At 50.4% G+C, this 20,979-nt stretch overlaps 1 protein-coding gene across 1 annotated transcript; it reads right to left on the bottom strand.

Annotated features, from left to right (window-relative positions):
• Window positions 1-4,836: 4,836 nt before the first annotated feature.
• LOC137319265 (WD repeat-containing protein 5-like) lies at window positions 4,837-15,825 on the bottom strand (the record flags this gene model as incomplete). The annotated part of the gene is made up of 4 exons (XM_067981558.1): window positions 15,666-15,825; window positions 9,407-9,623; window positions 7,048-7,156; window positions 4,837-4,910 (listed from the first exon to the last, which is right to left on the bottom strand). Coding segments are annotated over exons 2-4 (264 nt in total), but the record flags the coding sequence as incomplete, so codon positions are not given.
• Window positions 15,826-20,979: the final 5,154 nt, after the last annotated feature.

Here is a 20,979-nt window from a genome sequence, read left to right on the forward strand (position 1 = left end):
AAGGATAGGTCTGGCCCAAAAGTTAAAATTCTAAATTGGGGAAAGGCCAATTTTGATGGTATTAGACAGGAACTTTCAGAAGTTGATTGGGAGAGTCTGTTGGCAGGCAAAGGGACGTCTGGTAAGTGGGAGGCTTTCAAAAGTGTGTTAACCAGGGTTCAGGGTAAGCACATTCCTTATAAAGTGAAGGGCAAGGCTGGTAGAAGTAGGGAACCTTGGATGACTCGGGAGATTGAGGCCCTAGTCAGAAAGAAGAAGGAGGCATATGACATGCATAGACAGCTGGGATCAAGTGGATCCCTTGAAGAGTATAGAGATTGCCGGAGTAGAGTTAAGAGAGAAATCAGGAGGGCAAAAAGGGGACATGAGATTGCTTTGGCAGATAAGGCAAAGGAGAATCCAAAGAGCTTCTACAAATACATAAAGGGCAAAAGAGTAACTAGGGAGAGAGTAGGGCCTCTTAAGGATCAACAAGGTCATCTATGTGCGGAACCACAAGAGATGGGTGGGATCCTGAATGAATATTTCACATCGGTATTTACGGTTGAGAAAGGCATGGATGTTAGGGAACTTGGGGAAATAAATAGTGATGTCTTGAGGAGTGTACATATTACAGAGAGGGAGGCGCTGGAAGTCTTAACGCGCATCAAGGTAGATAAATCTCCGGGACCTGATGAAATGTATCCCAGGACGTTATGGGAGGTTAGGGAGGAAATTGCGGGTCCCCTCGCAGAGATATTTGAATCATCGACAGCTACAGGTGAGGTGCCTGAAGATTGGAGGGTAGCAAATGTTGTGCCTTTGTTTAAGAAGGGTGGCAGGGAAAAGCCTGGGAACTACAGACCGATGAGCCTGACATCTGTAGTGGGTAAGTTGTTAGAGGGTGTTCTGAGAGACAGGATCTACAGGCATTTGGAGAGGCAGGGACTGATTAGGAACAGTCAGCATGAGAGGAAAATCATGTCTCACGAATTTGATTGAGTTTTTTGAAGGGGTAACCAAGAAGATAGATGAGGGCTGTGCAGTAGACGTGGTCTACATGGACTTTAGCAAAGCCTTTGACAAGGTACCGCATGGTAGGTTGTTACATAAGGTTAAATCTCACGGGATCCAAGGTGAGGTAGCCAATTGGATACAAAATTGGCTTGACGACAGAAGACAGAGGGTGGTTGTCGAGGGTTGTTTTTCAAACTGGAGGCCTGTGACCAGCGGTGTGCCTCAGGGATCGGTGCTGGGTCCGCTGTTATTTGTTATTTATATTAATGATTTGGATGAGAATTTAGGAGGCATGGTTAGTAAGTTTGCAGATGACACCAAGATTGGTGGCATTGTGGACAGTGAAGAAGGTTATCTAGGATTGCAACGGGATCTTGATAAATTGGGCCAGTGGGCCGATGAATGGCAGATGGAGTTTAATTTCGATAAATGTGAGGTGATGCATTTTGGTAGATTGAATCGGGCCAGGACCTACTCCGTTAATGGTAGGGCGTTGGGGAGAGTTATAGAACAGAGATCTAGGAGTACAGGTTCATAGCTCCTTGAAAGTGGAGTCACAGGTGGATAGGGTGGTGAAGAAGGCATTCGGCATGCTTGGTTTCATTGGTCAGAACATTGAATACAGGAGTTGGGATGTCTTGTTGAAGTTGTACAAGACATTAGTAAGGCCACACTTGGAATACTGTGTACAGTTCTGGTCACCCTATTATAGAAAGGATATTATTAAACTAGAAAGAGTGCAGAAAAGATTTACTAGGATGCTACCGGGACTTGATGGTTTGACTTGTAGGGAGAGGTTAGATAGACTGGGACTTTTTTCCCTGGAGAGTAGGAGGTTAAGGGGTGATCATATAGAAGTCTATAAAATAATGAGGGGCATAGATAAGGTAGATAGTCAAAATCTTTTCCCAAAGGTAGAGGAGTCTATAACGAGGGGACATAGATTTAAGGTGAAAGGGGAGAGATACAAAAGGGTCCAGAGGGGCAATTTTTTCACTCAAAGGGTGGTGAGTGTCTGGAACGAGTTGCCAGAGGCAGTAGTAGAGGCGGGTACAATTTTGTCTTTTAAAAAGCATTTGGACAGTTACATGGGTAAGATGGGTATAGAGGGATATGGGCCAAGTGCAGGCAATTGGGACTAGCTTAGTGGTATAAACTGGGCGACATGGACATGTTGGGCCGAAGGGCCTGTTTCCATGTTGTAAACTTCTATGATTTTATGATTTTAAGTGAGAAAAGATTAGCAGGCAACATAAAAGGGAACACTCTAGTTTTTTCTAAACATATAAAGAGTAAACGGGTAGTCAAAGGAAGGGTATGACCAATTAGGGACCAAGAAGGAGATCTTCTTGTGGAGGCTGTGGGAATGGCTACGGTTCTAAAGGAATACTTTGCACTGGTCTTCGCTGGAGAAGAGGATGCTGCCAATGTCACAGTACAGGAGGAGGTAGTGGAGAAATTGGATAGGATAAAAATAGATAAAGAGGAGGTACTAGAACGGTTGGCAGTGCTCAAAGTAGGAAAACCACCCGGTCCAGATGGGAGGCATCCTCGGTTACTGAGGGAAGCAATGGTGAAAATTGCAGAGGCTCTGGCCACAATCTTCCAATCCTTAGATGTGAGGGCGGTGCCGGAGGACTGGAGGATTGCAAACGTTACATCCCTGTTCAAAAAAGGTGAGGGATAAACCCGGCAATTACAGGCCAGTCAGCCTGACATCGGTGGTGGGGAAAATTTTAGAGACAATAGTCTGGGACAAAATTGTCACTTGGAAAAACCTGGGTTATTAAATAACTGCCAACACAGATTTGTTAAAGAAAAATCGTGTCTGACTAACTTGATTGAGTTCTCAGATGAAGTAACAGAGAGGGTTGATGAGGGGAGTGCGGTTGATGTTGTGTATATGGACTTTCAAAAGGCATTTACTAAAGTGCCACATAATAGACTTGTTAGCACAATTAAAGCCCATGGGATTAAAGGGACAGTGACAGCGTGGATACAAACTGGCTAAGGGACAGAAAGCAGAGAGTAGTGGTGAACGGTTGTTTTACAGACTGGAGGGAAGTATACAGTGGTGTCCCCCAGGGGTCAGTATTGGGACCGCTGCTCTTTTTGATATATATTAATGACCTGGACTTGGGTATAGAGGGCATAATTTCAAAGTTTGCAGATGACACAAAGCTTTGAAATGTAGTAAACAGTGGGGAGGATAGTAACAGACTTCAAGACAGACAGACTGGTGAAATGGGCAGACACATGGCAGATGAAATTTAACACAGAAGTGTGAAGAGATACATTTCAGAAGGAAAAGTGAGGCAGCGCAATACAAGCTAAGTGGTACGATTTTAAAAGGCTTACGGGACAGAGGGGCCTGGGGGTGGACGTTCACAAATCTTTGAAGGTGGCAGGACAAGTTGATAAAACCGTTAAAAAAGCATATGTGATCCTGGGCTTTATAAATAGACGCATAGAGTAAAACAAGGATGTTATGGTAAATTTTTATAAATCACTGGTTAGACTCCAGCTGGAGTATTGTGTTCAATTCTGGGCAGCACACTTTAGGAAGGATGTCAAGGCCTTGGAGAGGGTGCAGAGGAGATTTACTAGAATGGTACCAGGGATGAGTGAATTCAGTTATGTGGAGAGACTGGAGAAGCTGGGATTGTTCTCATTAGAAAAGAGATGGTTATGGGGAGATTTGATCGAGGTGTTCAAAATCATGAAGGGTTTAGATAGAGTAAATAAGGAGAAACTGTTTCGACTGGCAGGAGGGTCGGTAACCAGAGGACACAGATTTAAGAAATAGGCATAAAAGCGAGTTGTTATGGTCTGGAATGCGCTGCCTGAAAGGGCGGTGGAAGCAGATTCAATAATAACTTTCAAAAGGGAATTGGGTAAGAAAAACTTGCAAGGCTCTGGGGAAAGAGCAATTGATACTAGCTCAATTGCTAAATTTAAATCTGAGATAGATAGCTTTTTGGCAACCAAAGGTATTAAGGGATATGGGCCAAAGGCAGGTATATGGAGTTAGATCACAGATCAGCCATGATCTTATCAAATGGCGCAGCAGGCACGAGGGACTGAATGGCCTACTCCTGTTCCTATGAGTGGGACTAATTGGACAGCTCTTTCAACGAGCCGGCACAGGCACAACGGGCTGAATGGACTCCTTCTGCACTGTATGATTCTATCCTATGATCTGTTTTTAGTGATGTTGGTTGAGGGATAAATATTGGCCCATGACACCGGGAGAACTGCTCTGCTCTGCTCTGATTCCACCAGTGCCATGGAATCTTTGACATCCACCTGAGGGCAGACGGAGCCTGGGTTTAACACCCTGCCAATGGGACTCTCCCTCAGTACTGTAACGCAGTATCAGCCAAGATGATGTGTTTAAGTGCTGGAGTGGGCTTTGAATCCTGCATTACTCTGACCTGGAGGCGAAAGGACTACTGGCTGAGCCAAGCTAACACAGACAACTCCAGGACAGTCTGTACAGTCGGACGGAGACATGAGGCACAGCACAGGGTCTGGGTATTTACGCTATTCAAAGCTCCTCCAAGTTTCTCCTTAAGCGTCCGTCCTCACTGGTTCCCCCCACCTGCTGAAGGTGCTGATTGGTGCTGGGGTACAGCATCAGTGGGGTACAGCATCAGTGGGCAACAGGTGACCTACTCTAACCCGCTAACCCATCAGGTTGTAGCTGACCTTCACACAGTGTAACGGGCAGATAATACACATCACTATGGCTTTATTTAATGAGTTATCTCAGTAACAACAGCCAGTGACACCACACTCCAGCGAGCAGAGAATGGCTGCGTTTGCGCTTCCCACACTCACCAGTTTGTGTCCAGATATGGTCTTCTCAAACTTGCCATCGTAAGCACCCCATATTTTAATCAACTTATCGGCAGCTGTGGAGTAAGACACGAAATAGTCAATGGTTTCAGGTTCCAGGAGGAACACCTTTCACCCCCACAGGCCCAGAGAGCTGCTCTGCTCATTCAGTCCGCCAATGTACGAAAGCCTGTGCCTGTGATTCCCCCTGGCAGTGCTGCCCCAACTGGGGCAGAACCCGACTGTCTAGATGCAGTGTGCTGCCTACAGGTAAGGTGGCAACACGCAGAGAGCCAGACAAGTGCCAGGCAATGACCATCTCCCACAAGAGAGAGTCTAACCACCTCCCCTTGACATTCAACGGCATTACCATCACCGAATACCCCACCATCAACATCCTGGGGGTCACCACTGACCAGAAACTTAACTGGACCAGCCATATAAATACTGTGGCTACAAAAGCAGGTCAGAGGCTGGGTATTCTGTGGCGAGTGACTCACCTCCTGACTCCCCAAAGCCTTTCCACCATCTACAAGGCACAAGTCAGGAGTGTGATGGAATACTCTCCACTTGCCTGGATGAGTGCAGCTCCAACCACACTCAAGAAGCTCGACACCATCCAGGACAAAGCAGCCCGCTTGATTGGCACCCTATCCACCACCCTAAACATTCACTCCCTTCACCACCGGCACACAGTGGCTGCAGTGTGTACCATCCACAGGATGCACTGCAGCAACTCGCCAAGGCTTCTTCGACAGCACCTCCCAAACCCGCGACCTCTACCACCTAGAAGGACAAGAGCAGCAGGCACATGGGAACAACACCACCTGCACGTTCCCCTCCAAGTCACACACCATCCCAACTTGGAAATATATCGCCGTTCCTTCATCGTCGCTGGGTCAAAATCCTGGAACTCCCTTCCTAACAGCACTGTGGGAGAACCATCACCACACGGACTGCAGCGGTTCAAGAAGGTGGCTCACCACCACCTTCTCAAGGGCAATTAGGGATGGGCAATAAATGCCGGCCTCGCCAGCGACGCCCACATCCCATGAACGAATAAAAAGAGTCGATCAGCTTTCCATTCGCCTCCTGTGCCTGACTCTGCCTAACAGATGGGAAGCTCCATCTCTCCAGGGCCCCAGTGCCTCTGGAGAGAGCAAAAAAATAACAATCGGTGGCTCCTGCCCTACTCTTGACTCTTGCTGCGCTGTGACAGTGCAGAAGTTGGGTCAAGACAAGAACCGGCAGCTCGGCTCTGATGCCTCTCGCAGTCAAACAGCCTGCTGACATTCACCGTCTCGGCTGACACGTGAAGAACGGGAGAGGAATTGGAGGGCAGCACGCGCCTGTAAACCTCAACTCCAGCCATAGGCGTCAGGAGCAGGTAACCTGTCCAGCTGAACCCTATCCCAACCCAGGGGGTCTGCAGACAAACACTGCCCCCACCATCACACCAGCTGGGATCGGCAAACTCACCATGCACCAGGGATTCAACCTGGGACTCTCTCGAGCAGCGCGTGCGCCCCCCCACCCCCCCCGGGCAGCGCGCGCCACCCCACCCCCCCCGCCCCCACCCACCACCCCGCCCCCGGGCAGCGCGCGCCCCCCCACCCCACGCCCCCCGGGCAGCGCGCGCCCCCCCCACCCCACGCCCCCCGGGCAGCGCGCGCCCCCCCACCCCACGCCCCCCGGGCAGCGCGCGCCCCCCCACCCCACGCCCCCCGGGCAGCGCGCGCCCCCCCACCCCACGCCCCCCGGGCAGCGCGCGCCCCCCCACCCCACGCCCCCCGGGCAGCGCGCGCCCCCCCACCCCACGCCCCCCGGGCAGCGCGCGCCCCCCCACCCCACGCCCCCCCGGGCAGCGCGCGCCCCCCCCACCCCACGCCCCCCCGGGCAGCGCGCGCCCCCCCACCCCACGCCCCCCGGGCAGCGCGCGCCCCCCCACCCCACGCCCCCCCGGCAGCGCGCGCCCCCCCACCCCACCCGCCCCCAGGCAGCGCGCCCCACCCCCGGGCAGCGCGCCCACCCCCCCCGCCCCCGGGCAACGCGCGCCCCCCCACCCCACGCCCCCCGGGCAGCGCGCGCCCCCCCCACCCCACCCCGGCAGCGCGTGCCCCCCCACCCCACCCGCCCCCGGGCAGCGCGCCCCCCCCTCCCCCACCCCCGGGCAGCGCGAATCGGATGAACCAATAATTAAGTACGTTTACTCACAGGAACTTGCCAGCCATTCCCCATTTGGACTGAACTTCACCGACGACACAGCCTTCGTGTGTCCGGCCAGCGTGAATTTCAAGGTGTAGTTCGGTTTCACTGCAGAAGGCTGTTATTCAAACACACAGGAGAGATTTTATTGAAAGCAACTTGTCTCCATCTACACCAGGTGAAACAAGTTCATCCCATCCTGAAGCCCCTGAAGGACCAGGTGAGGGGCGCAGGGACCATTCCACGCACGGCGAATGTTTAGTCACTGACTCCGAGTCTCGGCTGTGCACCGCGCTGACTCCCGCTCCCCGGTGACAGGTTATAAGTACCAACTTTGGGAACTTTGATTTATTTCAGAAAGGAGAACTTACTTCTCGTTTATAAATTCAGGGCAGGAAATGCAATCTTCTGTTCCCTACTCTAAACCTGCCATCTACTCGCTAGTTACCCTCAATATCTCAGGTAGGAGTTTACATCACCAGCTGGCATTAGGCGTCTCTCTCCACTGGAGCCGTACCTAGGGTTTCATTAAATTGGAGCTTCTGCCATCAGGGAGAGAGACATCCTCACGTAGCCTGTCTACAGAGGTTTCGCTCTTGCTAAGGACTATGGGTGAACTCCATCTCCATTGGCATAAATCTTCCTGCCAGCTCCCGGCAAATGTCTCAATTCATTTCCCTTTTTCTCTAGGGGAAGCTGGATAAGTGCATGAGGGAGAAAGGAATAGAAAGATGTGCTGATAGGGTTAGATAAAGAGGGGAGGGAGGAGGCTCGTGAGGAGCATAAATGCCGACATAGACCAGTTGGGCCAAATGGCCTGCGTCTGTGCTGTAAATTCTATGTAATTCTCATTTTCGAGCCGATCCTTGCTTACCTCCGTTTACCCCAACTGCCCATTTCCACTCCCTCGACAAGTTGAAACTAGTGACAGTGAATTTCACCCATACCTCAGCAAGAGCCAAACTGCTCTATAACGAACGCTACAGAGTAATCTCACCCTCACTGATCAGGCGGGTAACTCTCGCCTCCGTGAGTACAAAAGTGACGTTCCCCACCAAGAGATGGCAGCACTGCACCACTTAAGGCGTACGTAGCCACGTGCAGCTTGTTAGGCCCGAGACACAACGAAGTTAACGATAACTATCTTATTCCGATACGCAAATGCGAATGGAACATCTCAACACAGGGCCACTCAGTGCGGAGATTTTCAAAGCCCGTGTTTTAAATCAAAGGAACAAACGGCTGCAAATTTACACTCTGGTTTATGAGGGAGAGCCTCAGTTAAAAGGCAGCGCATTTAGAGCAGTCAGTAATTATGTAAACTTAAGGGGTCGCTGTAGGACAGAGAGAGGGAGAAAAGGAGACACAAAACGTGCAAACAGGTGCACACACGCGACTTACTGTTCACACCAGGTATGGGAGAACAGAAAACACCTGCAAAGATTTGATGAAGAACAACCTGCATTTATATAGCACCTTTCATGACCCAGGACATCCCAAATTGTTTCACAACCAATGAAGTACTTTTTGAAGTGTAGTCACTGTTGTAATGTAGGAAAATTAGCCAATCAACACACAGCAAGATCAGAGAAACAGTGGTGCAATAAATCATGAGATAATCTGTGTTTTAGTGATGTTGGTTGAGGGATAAATATTGGCCCAGGACACCCGGGGGATCTCCCCTGCTTTTCTTCGAAATAGTGGCCAGGGGATCTTTCACATTCACCTGAGGGGGCAGACGGGGCCTTGGGTTAATGTCTCATCTGAAAAACGGCATCGCCGACAGTGCAGCACTCCCTCGGTACCGACCCTCCGACAGTGCAGCGCTCCCTCAGTAATGACCCTCCGACAGTGCAGCGCTCCCTCAGTACCGACCCTCCGACAGTGCAGCGCTCCCTCAGTACCGACCCTCCGACAGTGCAGCGCTCCCTCAGTACCGACCCTCCGACAGTGCAGCGCTCCCTCAGTAATGACCCTCCGACAGTGCAGCGCTCCCTCAGTAATGACCCTCCGACAGTGCAGCGCTCCCTCAGTACTGACCCTCCGACAGTGCAGCGCTCCCTCAGTACTGACCCTCCGACAGTGCAGCGCTCCCTCAGTACTGACCCTCCGACAGTGCAGCGCTCCCTCAGTACTGACCCTCCGACAGTGCAGCGCTCCCTCAGGACTGACCCTCCGACAGTGCAGCGCTCCCCCAGTACTGCACTGGGAGTGTCGGCCTGGCCTTTGTGCTCTAGTCTCTGGAGTGGGGCTTGAACCCTTGACGTTCTGACACCGAGGCGGGGGTAGGGAGTGTGACCCACTGAGCCATGGCCAAGTGGCCTGTTCCTGGTCTGTGAACCTTCCTGTGTGAATATTTTTTACTTGCCTTGTTTTGATTGGAGGATGAGGAAGGTGCTGACTGTGCTTTCGCGCACTCCGACTCCGATTTTTTCTCTTCGGTCGCCATTGTTGCTGAAGTCGCAAACTTAGTACTTAGTAGCCTTCTGGTGTCTCGGTGGGTGAGGGCCCGGCACCTGCCCAATCCTTGCTAAATAGAACCACCTTTCCCAGGTACAGCCGGTGTGGTCAGAACCTCTCAAAAACTGAACAAAAAATAAAAAACTGTCAGAAACACAGCGGAGTGAAATATCGTGACCCCACAGAGCTGGAGGCTGGAATCACTCAATCAACAGACTGACTTGGGCAGAGCTTCAAATTAACAACACCATAAAATAAACACTATCACTCATGTCTCCGAGAAAACCACCACAGCACAAACAATCACATAAAAGGCACAGATGGACCCGCTGGGCTGGTCCTCACTGCAAGAAAAGGGCGGCGGGGGGAGTGCCAGAGATCGGCCAAACAGCTGGAGAGACTGCGCTCCACGATGAAGTAGGTGGGGTACGTGCACCTCCTGCTGCTGCCCTTTTTATATAAAGTCCGAGAGAGATAGATACAGACCACACCACGAGAGATCCCCCACAGGATGTGAATCAGCCAAGAGTAACTCCAAATGGCAGCACTTCACGACTGATCAGGAGTAGGAGCTGCCCTGTCACTTTACCAGTTACACCTTGGGTCAGTGTTGGATTGCAAGACATGCATGGGCTCTGCACAGGTGGGCTGTGCATAAATTGGGCCTCAGCAGCCCATCTCATGGCCGTGCGTTCTTCGGGTTTTGTTCCACCCTGCCCCAATGCAATCGTTGCATCTCAAGATGGTTTAACCCTCTGTACCCCGCCCGCACCCTGTACCCCGCCCGCACCCTGCCCTAAGGCTCCATCTTTGACCCGTCCAATTGTGTGTTTTTTGGCCCAGATCTTCTCATGGGTGCCGCATCACTGTTCAGTCCTGTAAGTGGACCTTGTGCCCACTCTGATCCAGTGGGCACCCTTTTACTGCCCAATATCTAAGTAACCGATCGTAACAGAGGGCCCTTACTCAGTGCACGGATACTGGAATGCTTCACCTGCAGCACAAGTTCTCTCTACAAAAGGCAGCATTCTATCAGGGCAAGGCCCAGCTGCAGACTATCCTTCCGGTTATTTACATAAAATACGTGAATGAACAGTTTACAGCTTTCACAATTAGCACAATTTCCCTACGCTCCTCGGTTATGAAAATAAGCTGAACATTGGCTCCCTCCCGCTAGCTAAGCTACTCAAGCTGATCTGGTGCAGACTCTCTGAACATATTCCCTCTGATGTGGGTGCAGATGGCTCCCCAAAGTCTCTCAGCTAAGCCCTCTGCTATCTGAATGGAATAGAGCAGCACTAGGTCCCATCATGTTGCAAGAAGTCAACTTCTGACAATGCATGCAAGGTTTGAGGTCATACATAAAGCTTGTAGCAGCTGACCAGCGCTCCAAGTTGCTGGTGTTGAGAACAGTCCCAGGCTGCTGGCTCATTGTTGAGGGGAAATGCTGCATCTAGCATTACAGAAATATTGTAACTTTAAAGGTTCAGCTCAAACAACACAGGCAAAATCCAACAAGCCACAGCCCCCTTCTATTCTTCATCGAGATGGTCAGCAACTCCTGACACAGGCCGCCCCACAACTCTGCCACAGGATTACACAATGTACAGCACAGAAACAGGTCATTCGGCCCAACAGACCCATACCGGTGTTTATGCTCCACATGAGCGGCTGTGCTATTCAACCACCCGGCTGATATCAAATCCTGGGTGGGGTGAAACTTCCTACAGTACGTGTACTGTACCCTCTTGTTATAGTGACAGACCTGTACCCACCTGTACTATGCCCGTGTTACACAGTGACAGACCTGTACCCACCAGTACTGTATCCTAGTGTTATACAGAGACAGACCTGCACCCACCAGTACTGTATCCCAGTGTTCTAGTGACAGACCTGTACCCACCAGTACTGTACCCCAGTGTTATACAGGGACAGACCTGTACCCACCAGTACTGTACCCCAGTGTTAAACAGTGACAGACCTGTACCCACCAGTACTGTATCCCAGTGTTATACACTGACAGACCTGTACCCACCAGTACTGTATCCCAGTGTTATACACTGACAGACCTGTACCCACCAGTACTGTACCCCAGTGTTATACAGCGGCAGACCTGTACCCACCAGTACTGTACCCCAGTGTTATACAGTGACAGACCTGTACCCACCAGTACTGTACCCCAGTGTTATACAGGGACAGACCTGTACCCACCTGTACTGTATCCCAGTGTTATACAGAGACAGACCTGTACCCACCAGTACTGTACCCGTGTTATACAGTGACAGACCTGTACCCACCAGTACTGTACCCGTGTTATACAGTGACAGACCTGTACCCACCAGTACTGTACCCATGTTATACAGTGACAGACCTGTACCCACCAGTACTGTACCCATGTTATACAGAGACAGACCTGTACCCACCAGTACTGTACCCGTGTTATACAGAGACAGTCAAATAAGACAGTGAATAAATAATGGCAAATGTTTCAGTCGAAGATAATTGGGGTACAGACCAGAGTTATTCCCACATGTTCATGGTGTGCAGCGAGAGCTGAAACTGACTGGATGAGCAAAAAAATTAGACTTAAAAACGAGGCATGAGACGGATCGCGGGCTAATAACACAAAAGGAAATCAAGTCGAATATGAAGAATAAAGAGGGAAAACTAAATGATCAGAAAGATTAAGAGGGAATATGAAGATTGGCCAGGAAAAAGTAACGGATTTTATAAACATATGAAAGGTAAAAGAGCAGCCAAGGAGAGGCGAGGGCCGATTAGATGAAAAAGGAAATAATCTTAGTGAGGTTGAAGGACGGTTGAGGTACTAAATCAGGAAAGGTTACAGAACGGGAGGAGGCCACTCGGCCCATCGAGTCCATACCAGCTCTTTGCAAGAGCAATCCAGCTAGTCCCACTCCCCCGCAGTAGCCTTGCAAATGTCTGCCCTTCAAGTACTTGTCCAATTCCCTATCGAAAGCCACGATTGACTCTGCCTCCACCACCCCGTCAGGCAGTGCATTCCAGATCATAACCACTTACACTGAGGACTTTGCCTTGGGTTTCAGAGGAGTGTGGTTGTGGGAATAAAAGGGTACAAGAGGATGTGGAGGGGTTAGGCAGGGTAACTATAGTAACGTCGAGCAGATAAAATGGGTAGATCTCAAAATGGAAGGGAATCTGAACCCTGGTGGCAGCATCCTGGGATGCTAAAGGAAGTCAGAGAGGAAATAGTGGCGGCTCGGACCACGATCTTTCAAACATCCTCAGATAGGGAGGTTGTGCCAGAGGATGGGAGGGCTGTTCATGTGACACCTCTGTTCAAAAAGGGAAAAACCAAGATAACTGCAGAGCAGTCAGCTTAACATCAGTGGTGGAGAAACTTCTAGGGACCAGAATACAGGATAAAATTGAAAGTCACTTAGAAAGACATAGGTTAATTAAGTACAGCCAACACGGATTTATAAAAGACAAGTCGTGTCTGACAAATTTAATGGAGTTCTTTAAGAAAATAACAAAGTGTATTTGTAAACGAAATGCAGTGGATGTTGTTTATATGAATTTTCAAAAGGAATTTGATGAGGTGCTACGTAGGAGGCTAGTTGATAAAATGAAGATACATTTTATTAAAGGGAGTGTGGCAGTGTCGATGGGAAGGTGGTTAAAGGACAGAAATCAGAGAATAGTGATTAATGGATGTTTTTCAGACTGGAGGAATGTGAACAGTGATGTCCCCCAGAGGTCAATGTGGGGACCGTTACTCTTAACATAGAGAAATGATCCAGACTTGGGTATTGGGCCACAACATCAAAATGTGCAGATAGCACAACAATAGGGAGAGTGGTTAACTGTGGAGAGGACTGTAAGTGACTTCAAAGAGGGCAGAGACAGGTAGGTGTCGGATGGAATTTAATGTGAAGAAATGAAAGGTGATACATTTTGGGAGGAAGAGGAGGAAATATACAGTAAATGGTAAAACTTTAACAGGAGTAGAGGAGCAGAATGTCTGAAGGGCTCAGATACACAAATCTTTAAAAGTGGGAGAACAGTTAATAAAGCTGCAAAAATAAACAGAGCACAAGGACAAAGAGGGAAGGTTAACCTTGTACAAATCGGTGAGGCCACGGTTAGAATAGTGTGTCCAATTTTGGGCACTTTACTTTAGGAAGGATGTCAAGGCCACAGATATGGTAACAGGGATGAGAGGCTTTCGTTATAAGGTGAGATTAGAGAAACTGGGACTCTTCGATTAGAATGTTGAGAGATCTAAAAGAGGTGTTCAAAAATCTGAGGGGTTTTGCTAAGATAAATTAAGAAAACTTATTTCCACTGTTCAATAAGTCAGTAAGTAGCCAGTATAAATTTAAAATCATCACCAAAAGAATGAAGAGAGAGGTTAGAATTGTTTTTACACAGAGGGTTGTTAGGACATGGAATGCCTGACCAGAAACAGCAGTCGGAGCAGAATCCATAATAGCTTTTAAAAGGGAAGTGAGTAAATATTTTAAAAGAATAAATTTAAAAGGGTCTGGGGAAAGGGACAAAATGGATAGCTCTTTCAGCGAGCCAGCGATGGTCCGAATGGCCTCCATCCATGCTGTAAAATTCAAACCTATGCTTTCTGCTCCTGATCACTCTCCTGCAGGAAAGCTCGTGTGCCTGTGGATGTCGAGTGCATGGCGTAGCCCGCTGATGCACGAAGAATGGTGATATAGGTGAAGTATCAGAAAGCACCAAGGAGCCAAATGCTAACAAGAGTCAGCGTCTTCAGGAGAGAAGAGAAAAGGGGCAAAAAATCTTATTCCATCTGAAAACCTGCCCTCCCACAAACCCACCTGTTGCGGGACAATACTTGAGAAGCTCAGTTTGTAAATACTGCTGTTCTGTGATATAAACACTGAACACTTATAAGGCTGAAAATTCAGTGACAAATTAACCGCTCTCCCAACATACTCTCCTGTGGAAACACCCACATTCCTGCCTGTAACACAGAAGAACCTGGATCCAAATAAAACCAGAAATAATGTAAAATAATCGAGCAGCAGGGATTATTTTAGTTTGTGGGATAATTTTTAAGATGAAGACTGAGAAACACCAGATACTTCAGCCTGAAATACTGTATTATGCCCCCCGCTTCCACCCCTAAAGACAGCGAATCTTGCCGGACGAGTTCCATGAGCACTGACAGTCCTCTGGTGCCCCAACATTCTTGTGAAGATAAGACAATGAATGGGATATTTAACCACAGGGGGCATCACAGCCCTAACCTGCTCCTACTTAATGTCCACACACTGGAGTCACTGGATAGTGATCAGGATCAAGAACACAGACTGGTTCCCCCCCACCACTCCTCCCCCCACCACCACTCCTCCTCCTCTTCTCTCCAGCCCCCCCCCACCACCACTCCTCCTCCTCTCTCCAGCCCCCCACCACCACTCCTCCTCCTCCTCTCTCCAGCCCCCCCCCACCACCACTCCTCCTCCTCTCTCCAGCCCCCCACCACCACTCCTCCTCCTCCTCTCTCCAGCCCCCCACCACCACTCCTCCCTCCAGCCCCCCACCACCACTCCTCCCTCCAGCCCCCCACCACCACTCCTCCCTCCAGCCCCCCACCACCACTCCTCCTCCTCCCTCCAGCCCCCCACCACCACTCCTCCTCCTCCCTCCAGCCCCCCACCACCACTCCTCCTCCTCTCTCCAGCCCCCCACCACCACTCCTCCTCCTCTCTCCAGCCCCCCACCACCACCACTCCTCCTCCTCCTCTCTCCAGCCCCCCACCATCCCCCAAACGCAAGGGCACTGAGGCCAAATGAACTCTCCATACCCAACCCAGCCCCAGGTGGGGTCCGGACCCTCCGTTGTCCGCCTAACCAGGCAGGGTCTCTACATGGGCTTTTACACTGGGCTGGGAGCCATGGGGTCCCGAGTGCGGGGGCCGGGGGGTCCGGACGGTTCTTTCTAGCGGCTACAAAGCCGAATGTAAAGCTGGCCAGACGGGACAGAATCTCTTGCGCGAACCCGGTAAACAACGGGCCCGAGACTGGGGGGCTCGGGTAATTGATGCCCGGGCCGCAGTCCCTGGTCACAGGCGGAGCCGGGCCTGAGCCTCGGGCCCTCACACCGGGCCTGCAGCGGCCTCTCCTCCTCCCCCAGCCGCCGCTCTCACCTGGTGCTGGGCCCGCGCAGCCTGGGCCTGGCGCCGCCGCTCTCCCCCCGCAGCCTGGGCCTGGCGCCGCCGCTCTCCCCCCGCAGCCTGGGCCTGGCGCCGCCGCTCTCCCCCCGCAGCCTGGGCCTGGCGCCGCCGCTCCTTCAGCTCGATGTGGCGGGAGCACCCAGTGCGCCTGCGCCGCGCCAAACCCCGGGGCCCCGGCCAGCGATGAAGAGCCGAAGCGGCCAAGAGGAGACCTGTGGGCGGTGGCTCCCGAGACAGCGCCCCCCGCAGCTCCGGCAGCGCCAGGGAGCTGAGCCAAGTGGTCAGGTTAATTGCCAGATGTGGCCCCAGTTGTTCTGATCTGGAATGCGCTGCCTGAAAGGGCGGTGGAAGCAGATTCAATAATAACTTTCAAAAGGGAATTGGAGAAATACTGGAAAAGGGGCAGGAATGGCAGCTGAACATCCTGTTTACAGAGTTTTCAGACGAGATAGAGAGGGGGATAAAAAGGAGGGGGGGGGGGCTGGCAATATTAGTTAAAGAAACAATTACAGCTGTGAGGAGGGATGATATGTTAGAAGGATCGTCAAATGAGGCCATATGGGTTGAGCTAAAGAACAAAAAAGGGGCAGTCACACTGCTGGGCGTGTACTATAGACCCCCAAACAGTCAGAGGGAGATAGAAGAGCAAGTATGGAGGTAAATTTCTCTGAAGTGCAAAAACAGTAGAGCAGTAATAGTCAGGGATTTCAACCACCCGAATATTAACTGGGACACAAACAGTGTGAAGGGTATAGAGGGTGCAGAATTCTTCAATTGCATTCAGAAGAACTTTTTTAGCCAGTATATAGCAAGCCCAACAAGAGAGGGGGCAGTTCTGGATTTAGTTTTAGGTAATGAAGCTGGGCAGGTGGAAGGAGTATCAGTGGGAGAGTATTTTGCTGATAGTGATCATAATTCAGTTAGATTTAGCATAGTTATGGAAAAGGACAAAGATAGAACAGGAGTAAAAGCTCTCAATCGGGGAAAGGCCAATTTTACTAAGCTGAGAAGTGATTTAGCAAAAGTGGACTGGAAACAGTTACTTGAAGGTAAATCAGTGTCAGAGCAGTGGGAGGCATTCAGGGGGGAGATTCAAAGGGGTTCAGAGTAAACATGTTCCCACAAAGAAAAAGGGTGGGACTGCCAAATCTAGACCCCCTGGATGACAAGGAGCGAACAGGGTAAGATAAGGCAGAAAAGGGAAGCTTATGTCAGACATTGAGAGCTCAATACTGCAGAAAGCCTAGAGGAGTATAGAAAGTGCAGGGGTGAAATTAAAAAGGAAATTAGGAAAGCAAAGAGAGGGCATGAAAAAATATAGGCAAGTAAAAGCAAGGAAAACCCAAAAATGTTTTATAAATACATAAAGAGCAAGAGGATAACTAAGGAAAGAGTAGGGCCTATTAGAGACCAAAAAGGTAACCTATGTGTGGAGGCGGAAGATGTGGGTCTGGTTCTTAATGAATATTTTGCGTCTGTCTTCACAAAAGAGGGGAACGATGCAGAGATTGTAGTTAAGGAGGAGGAGTGTGAAATATTGGATGGGATAAACATAGTGAGAGAGGAAGTATTAATGGGATTAGCATCTTTGAAAGTCGATAAATCACCAGGCCCGGATGAAATGTATCCCAGGCTGTTAAAAGAAGCAAAGGAGGAAATAGCGGAGGCTCTGACCATCATTTTCCAATCCACCCTGGATACAGGTGTTGTGCCGGAGGATTGGAGGACTGCTAACATTGTACTGTTGTTTAAAAAGGGAGAAAGAGATAGACCGAGTAATTACAGGCCAGTCAGTCTAACCTCGGCGGTGGGCAAATTATTGGAATCGATTCTGAGGGACGTCATAAATCATCATTTAGAAAGGCACGGAGTAATCAAGGACAGTCAGCATGGATTTGTTAAGGGAAGAAACATAGAAAATAGGAGCAGGAGTAAGCCATTCGGCCTTTCGAGCCTGTTCCGCCATTCAATATGATCGTGGCTGATCCTCTATCTCAATACCATATTCCCGCTCTCTCCCCATACTCCTTGATGCCTTTTGTGTCTAGAAATCTGTCTAGCTCCATCTTAAATATATTCAGGGACTTGGCCTCCACAGTCTTCTGTGGTAGAGAATTCCACAGGTTCACCATCCTCTGAGTGAAGAAATTTCTCCTCATCTCAGTCCTAAATGTCCTACCCCGTATCCTGAGACTGTGACCCCTCGTTCTGGACCCCCCAGCCAGGTGAAACATCCCTGGTCGTGTTTGACTAACTTGTTTGTATTCTTTGAGCAGGTAACAAAGAAGGTCGATGAGGGTAACACTTTTGACGTAGTGTACATGGATTTTGGCAAGGCTTTTGACAAGGTCCCACATGGCAGACTTTCCACCATCGACAAGGCACAAGTCAGGAGTGTGAGGGAATACTCTCCACTTGCCTGGATGAGTGCAGCTCCAACAACACTCAAGAAGCTCGACACCATCCAGGACAAAGCAACCCGCTTGATTGGCACCCCATCCACCACCCTAAACATTCATTCCCTTCACCACCGGCGCACAGTGGCTGCAGTGTGTACCATCCACAGGATGCACTGCAGCAACTCGCCAAGGCTTCTTTGACAGCAACTCCCAAACCCGCGACCTCTACCACCTAGAAGGACAAGGGCAGCAGGCACATGGGAACAACACCACCTGCACGTTCCCCTCCAAGTCACACACCATCCCGACTTGGAAATATATCGCCGTTCCTTCATCGTCGCTGGGTCAAAATCCTGGAACTCCCTTCCTAACAGCACTGTGGGAGAACCTTCACCACACGGACTGCAGCGGTTCAAGAAGGCGGCTCACCACCACCTTCTCGAGGGCAATTAGGGATGGGCAATAAATGCCGGCCTCGCCAGCGACGCCCACATCCCATGAACAAATTTTAAAAAAAGACTGGTCAAAAAAGTAAAAGCCCATGGGATCCAAGGGAAAGTGGCAAGTTGGACCCAAAATTGGCTCAGTGGCAGAAATCAAAAGGTAATGGTTGACAGGTGATTTTGCGACTGGAAGGCTGTTTCCAGTGGAGTTCCGCAGGGCTCAGTACTCGGTCCCTTGCTTTTTGTAGTATATATTAATGATTTGGACTTAAATGTAGGGGGCATGAACAAGTTTGCAGAGGATACAAAAATTGGCCATGTGTTTGATAGTGAGGAGGAAAGCTGTCGACTGCAGGAAGATATCAATGGACTGGTCAGGTGGGCAGAAAAGTGGCAAATTGAATTCAATCCGGAGAAGTGTGAGGTAATGCATTTGGGGAGGGCAAACAAGGCGAGGGAATACACAATAAATGGGAGGATACTGAGAGGTGTAGAGGAAGTGAGGGACCTTGGAGTGCATGTCCACAGATCCCTGAAGGTAGCAGGACAGGTAGATAAGGTGGTTAAAAAGGCATACAGGATACTTTCCTTTATTAGTCGAGGCGTAGAATATAAGAACAGGGAGGTTATGCTAGAACTGTATAAAACATTGGTTAGGCCACAGCTTGAGTACTGAGTGCAGTTCTGGTCACCACATTACAGGAAGGATGTGATTGCACTAGAGAGGGTGCAGAGGAGATTTACGAGGATGTTGCCAGGACTGGAGAATTTTAGCTATGAGGAAAGATTGGATAGGCTGGGGTTGTTTTTGAACAAAGGAGGCTGAAGGGAGATTTAATTGAGGTGTATAAAATTATGAGAGGCCGAGATAGAGTGGATAGGGAGGACTTATTTCCCTGACCAGGGGGTAAGGATTTAAAGTAATTGGTAGAAGGATTAGAGGGGAGCTGAGGAGAAATGTTTTCACCCAGAGGGTGGTGGGGGTCTGGAACTCACTGCCTGAGAGGGTGGGAGAGGCAGAAACCCTCAACTCATTTAAAAAGTACCTGGATGTGCACCTGAAGTGCCGTAACCCACAGGGCTACGGACCAAGTGCTGGAAAGTGGGATTAAGCTGGATAGTTCTTTTTCGGCCGGCACGGACACAATGGGCCGAATGGCCTCCTTTTGTGCCGTAACTTTCTATGATTCTATGAAAAGGAGAAATTTCCCGGGCTACAGGGAAAGGGCAGGGGAGTGGGACTAATTGGATAGCTCTTTCAAAGAGCCGTCACAGGCACGATGGGCCGAATGGCCTCCTTCTGTGCTGAAAGATTCTGCGATGATCTGAGGACTGGTCCCCACCCCCAACCATTAACCTGTCCTTCACTTTATAGATGTTGACCTGCCTGCCCTGCACCCCTGGCATTTTCTGTTTTAAATTCCAGATTCACGGTTTGTACGTTTTATTGGCAAGAATCAGGCACTCATGGAGTTGGCACCTTCCCACAGGGAAGGCACGTTACTGTCACTCGGAGCCAAAGTAAGAATTCTTGGGACCATGGGCGCAAAAACATTCAGGGGACCCCTTCACACAATCCCCCTCCCCCTCACCGCCCCCGACCGTACCCACCCCAATGGAGATGGATGGGCTGCAAATAATGTGCCTCGACCGTCACTCCGTCCTCGACCGCCACTCCGTCCTCGACCGCCACTCCGTCCTCGACCGCCACTCCGTCCTCGACCGCCACTCCGTCCTCGACCGCCACTCCGTCCTCGACCGCCACTCCGTCCTCGACCGCACTTTTTTATTTTCCTGATTAGTTAATTTTGGAGTTTTGATATTTTAATTGCATCCTGTTGAGGTGATGAACCCCGTTGTATTTGAAATGTTTTGATTTAATCAGTGCCTTTCGGCCCGTGTGGAGGTGGTGCCTCTTTCACCCGAGTCCCTGTCTGTCCTCCGCCTGATGTACAGCTCACCACACCCTTCTGCAAAATGAAACTCTTTTCAGTAAAGCGCAGAACCTTATGATTGGAAAACAGTTTTGTGTAATGTCAGCCGGGGCTCAGGGGGTGTCACTCTCGTAGCCGAGTCTGACAATCGTGGGTTCAAGTCCCACTCCAGACACTTAAACCCATAATCCAGGCCGACACTCCCAGCGCAGTACCGAGGGAGCGCTGCACTGTCGGAGGGTCAGTCCCGAGGGAGCGCCGCACTGTCGGAGGGTCAGTCCCGAGGGAGCGCCGCACTGTCGGAGGGTCAGTACCGAGGGAGCGCCGCACTGTCGGAGGGTCAGTACCGAGGGAGCGCCGCACTGTCGGAGGGTCAGTACCGAGGGAGCGCTGCATTGTTGGGGGGTCAGTACTGAGGGAGCGCTGCACTGTCGGAGGGTCAGTACCGAGGGAGCGCTGCACTGTCGGAGGGTCAGTACTGAGGGAGCGCCGCACCGTCGGAGGGGCAGCA

This window comes from Heptranchias perlo, unplaced genomic scaffold (assembly GCF_035084215.1).
Source record: "Heptranchias perlo isolate sHepPer1 unplaced genomic scaffold, sHepPer1.hap1 HAP1_SCAFFOLD_789, whole genome shotgun sequence".
Lineage (NCBI taxonomy): Eukaryota > Metazoa > Chordata > Chondrichthyes > Hexanchiformes > Hexanchidae > Heptranchias > Heptranchias perlo.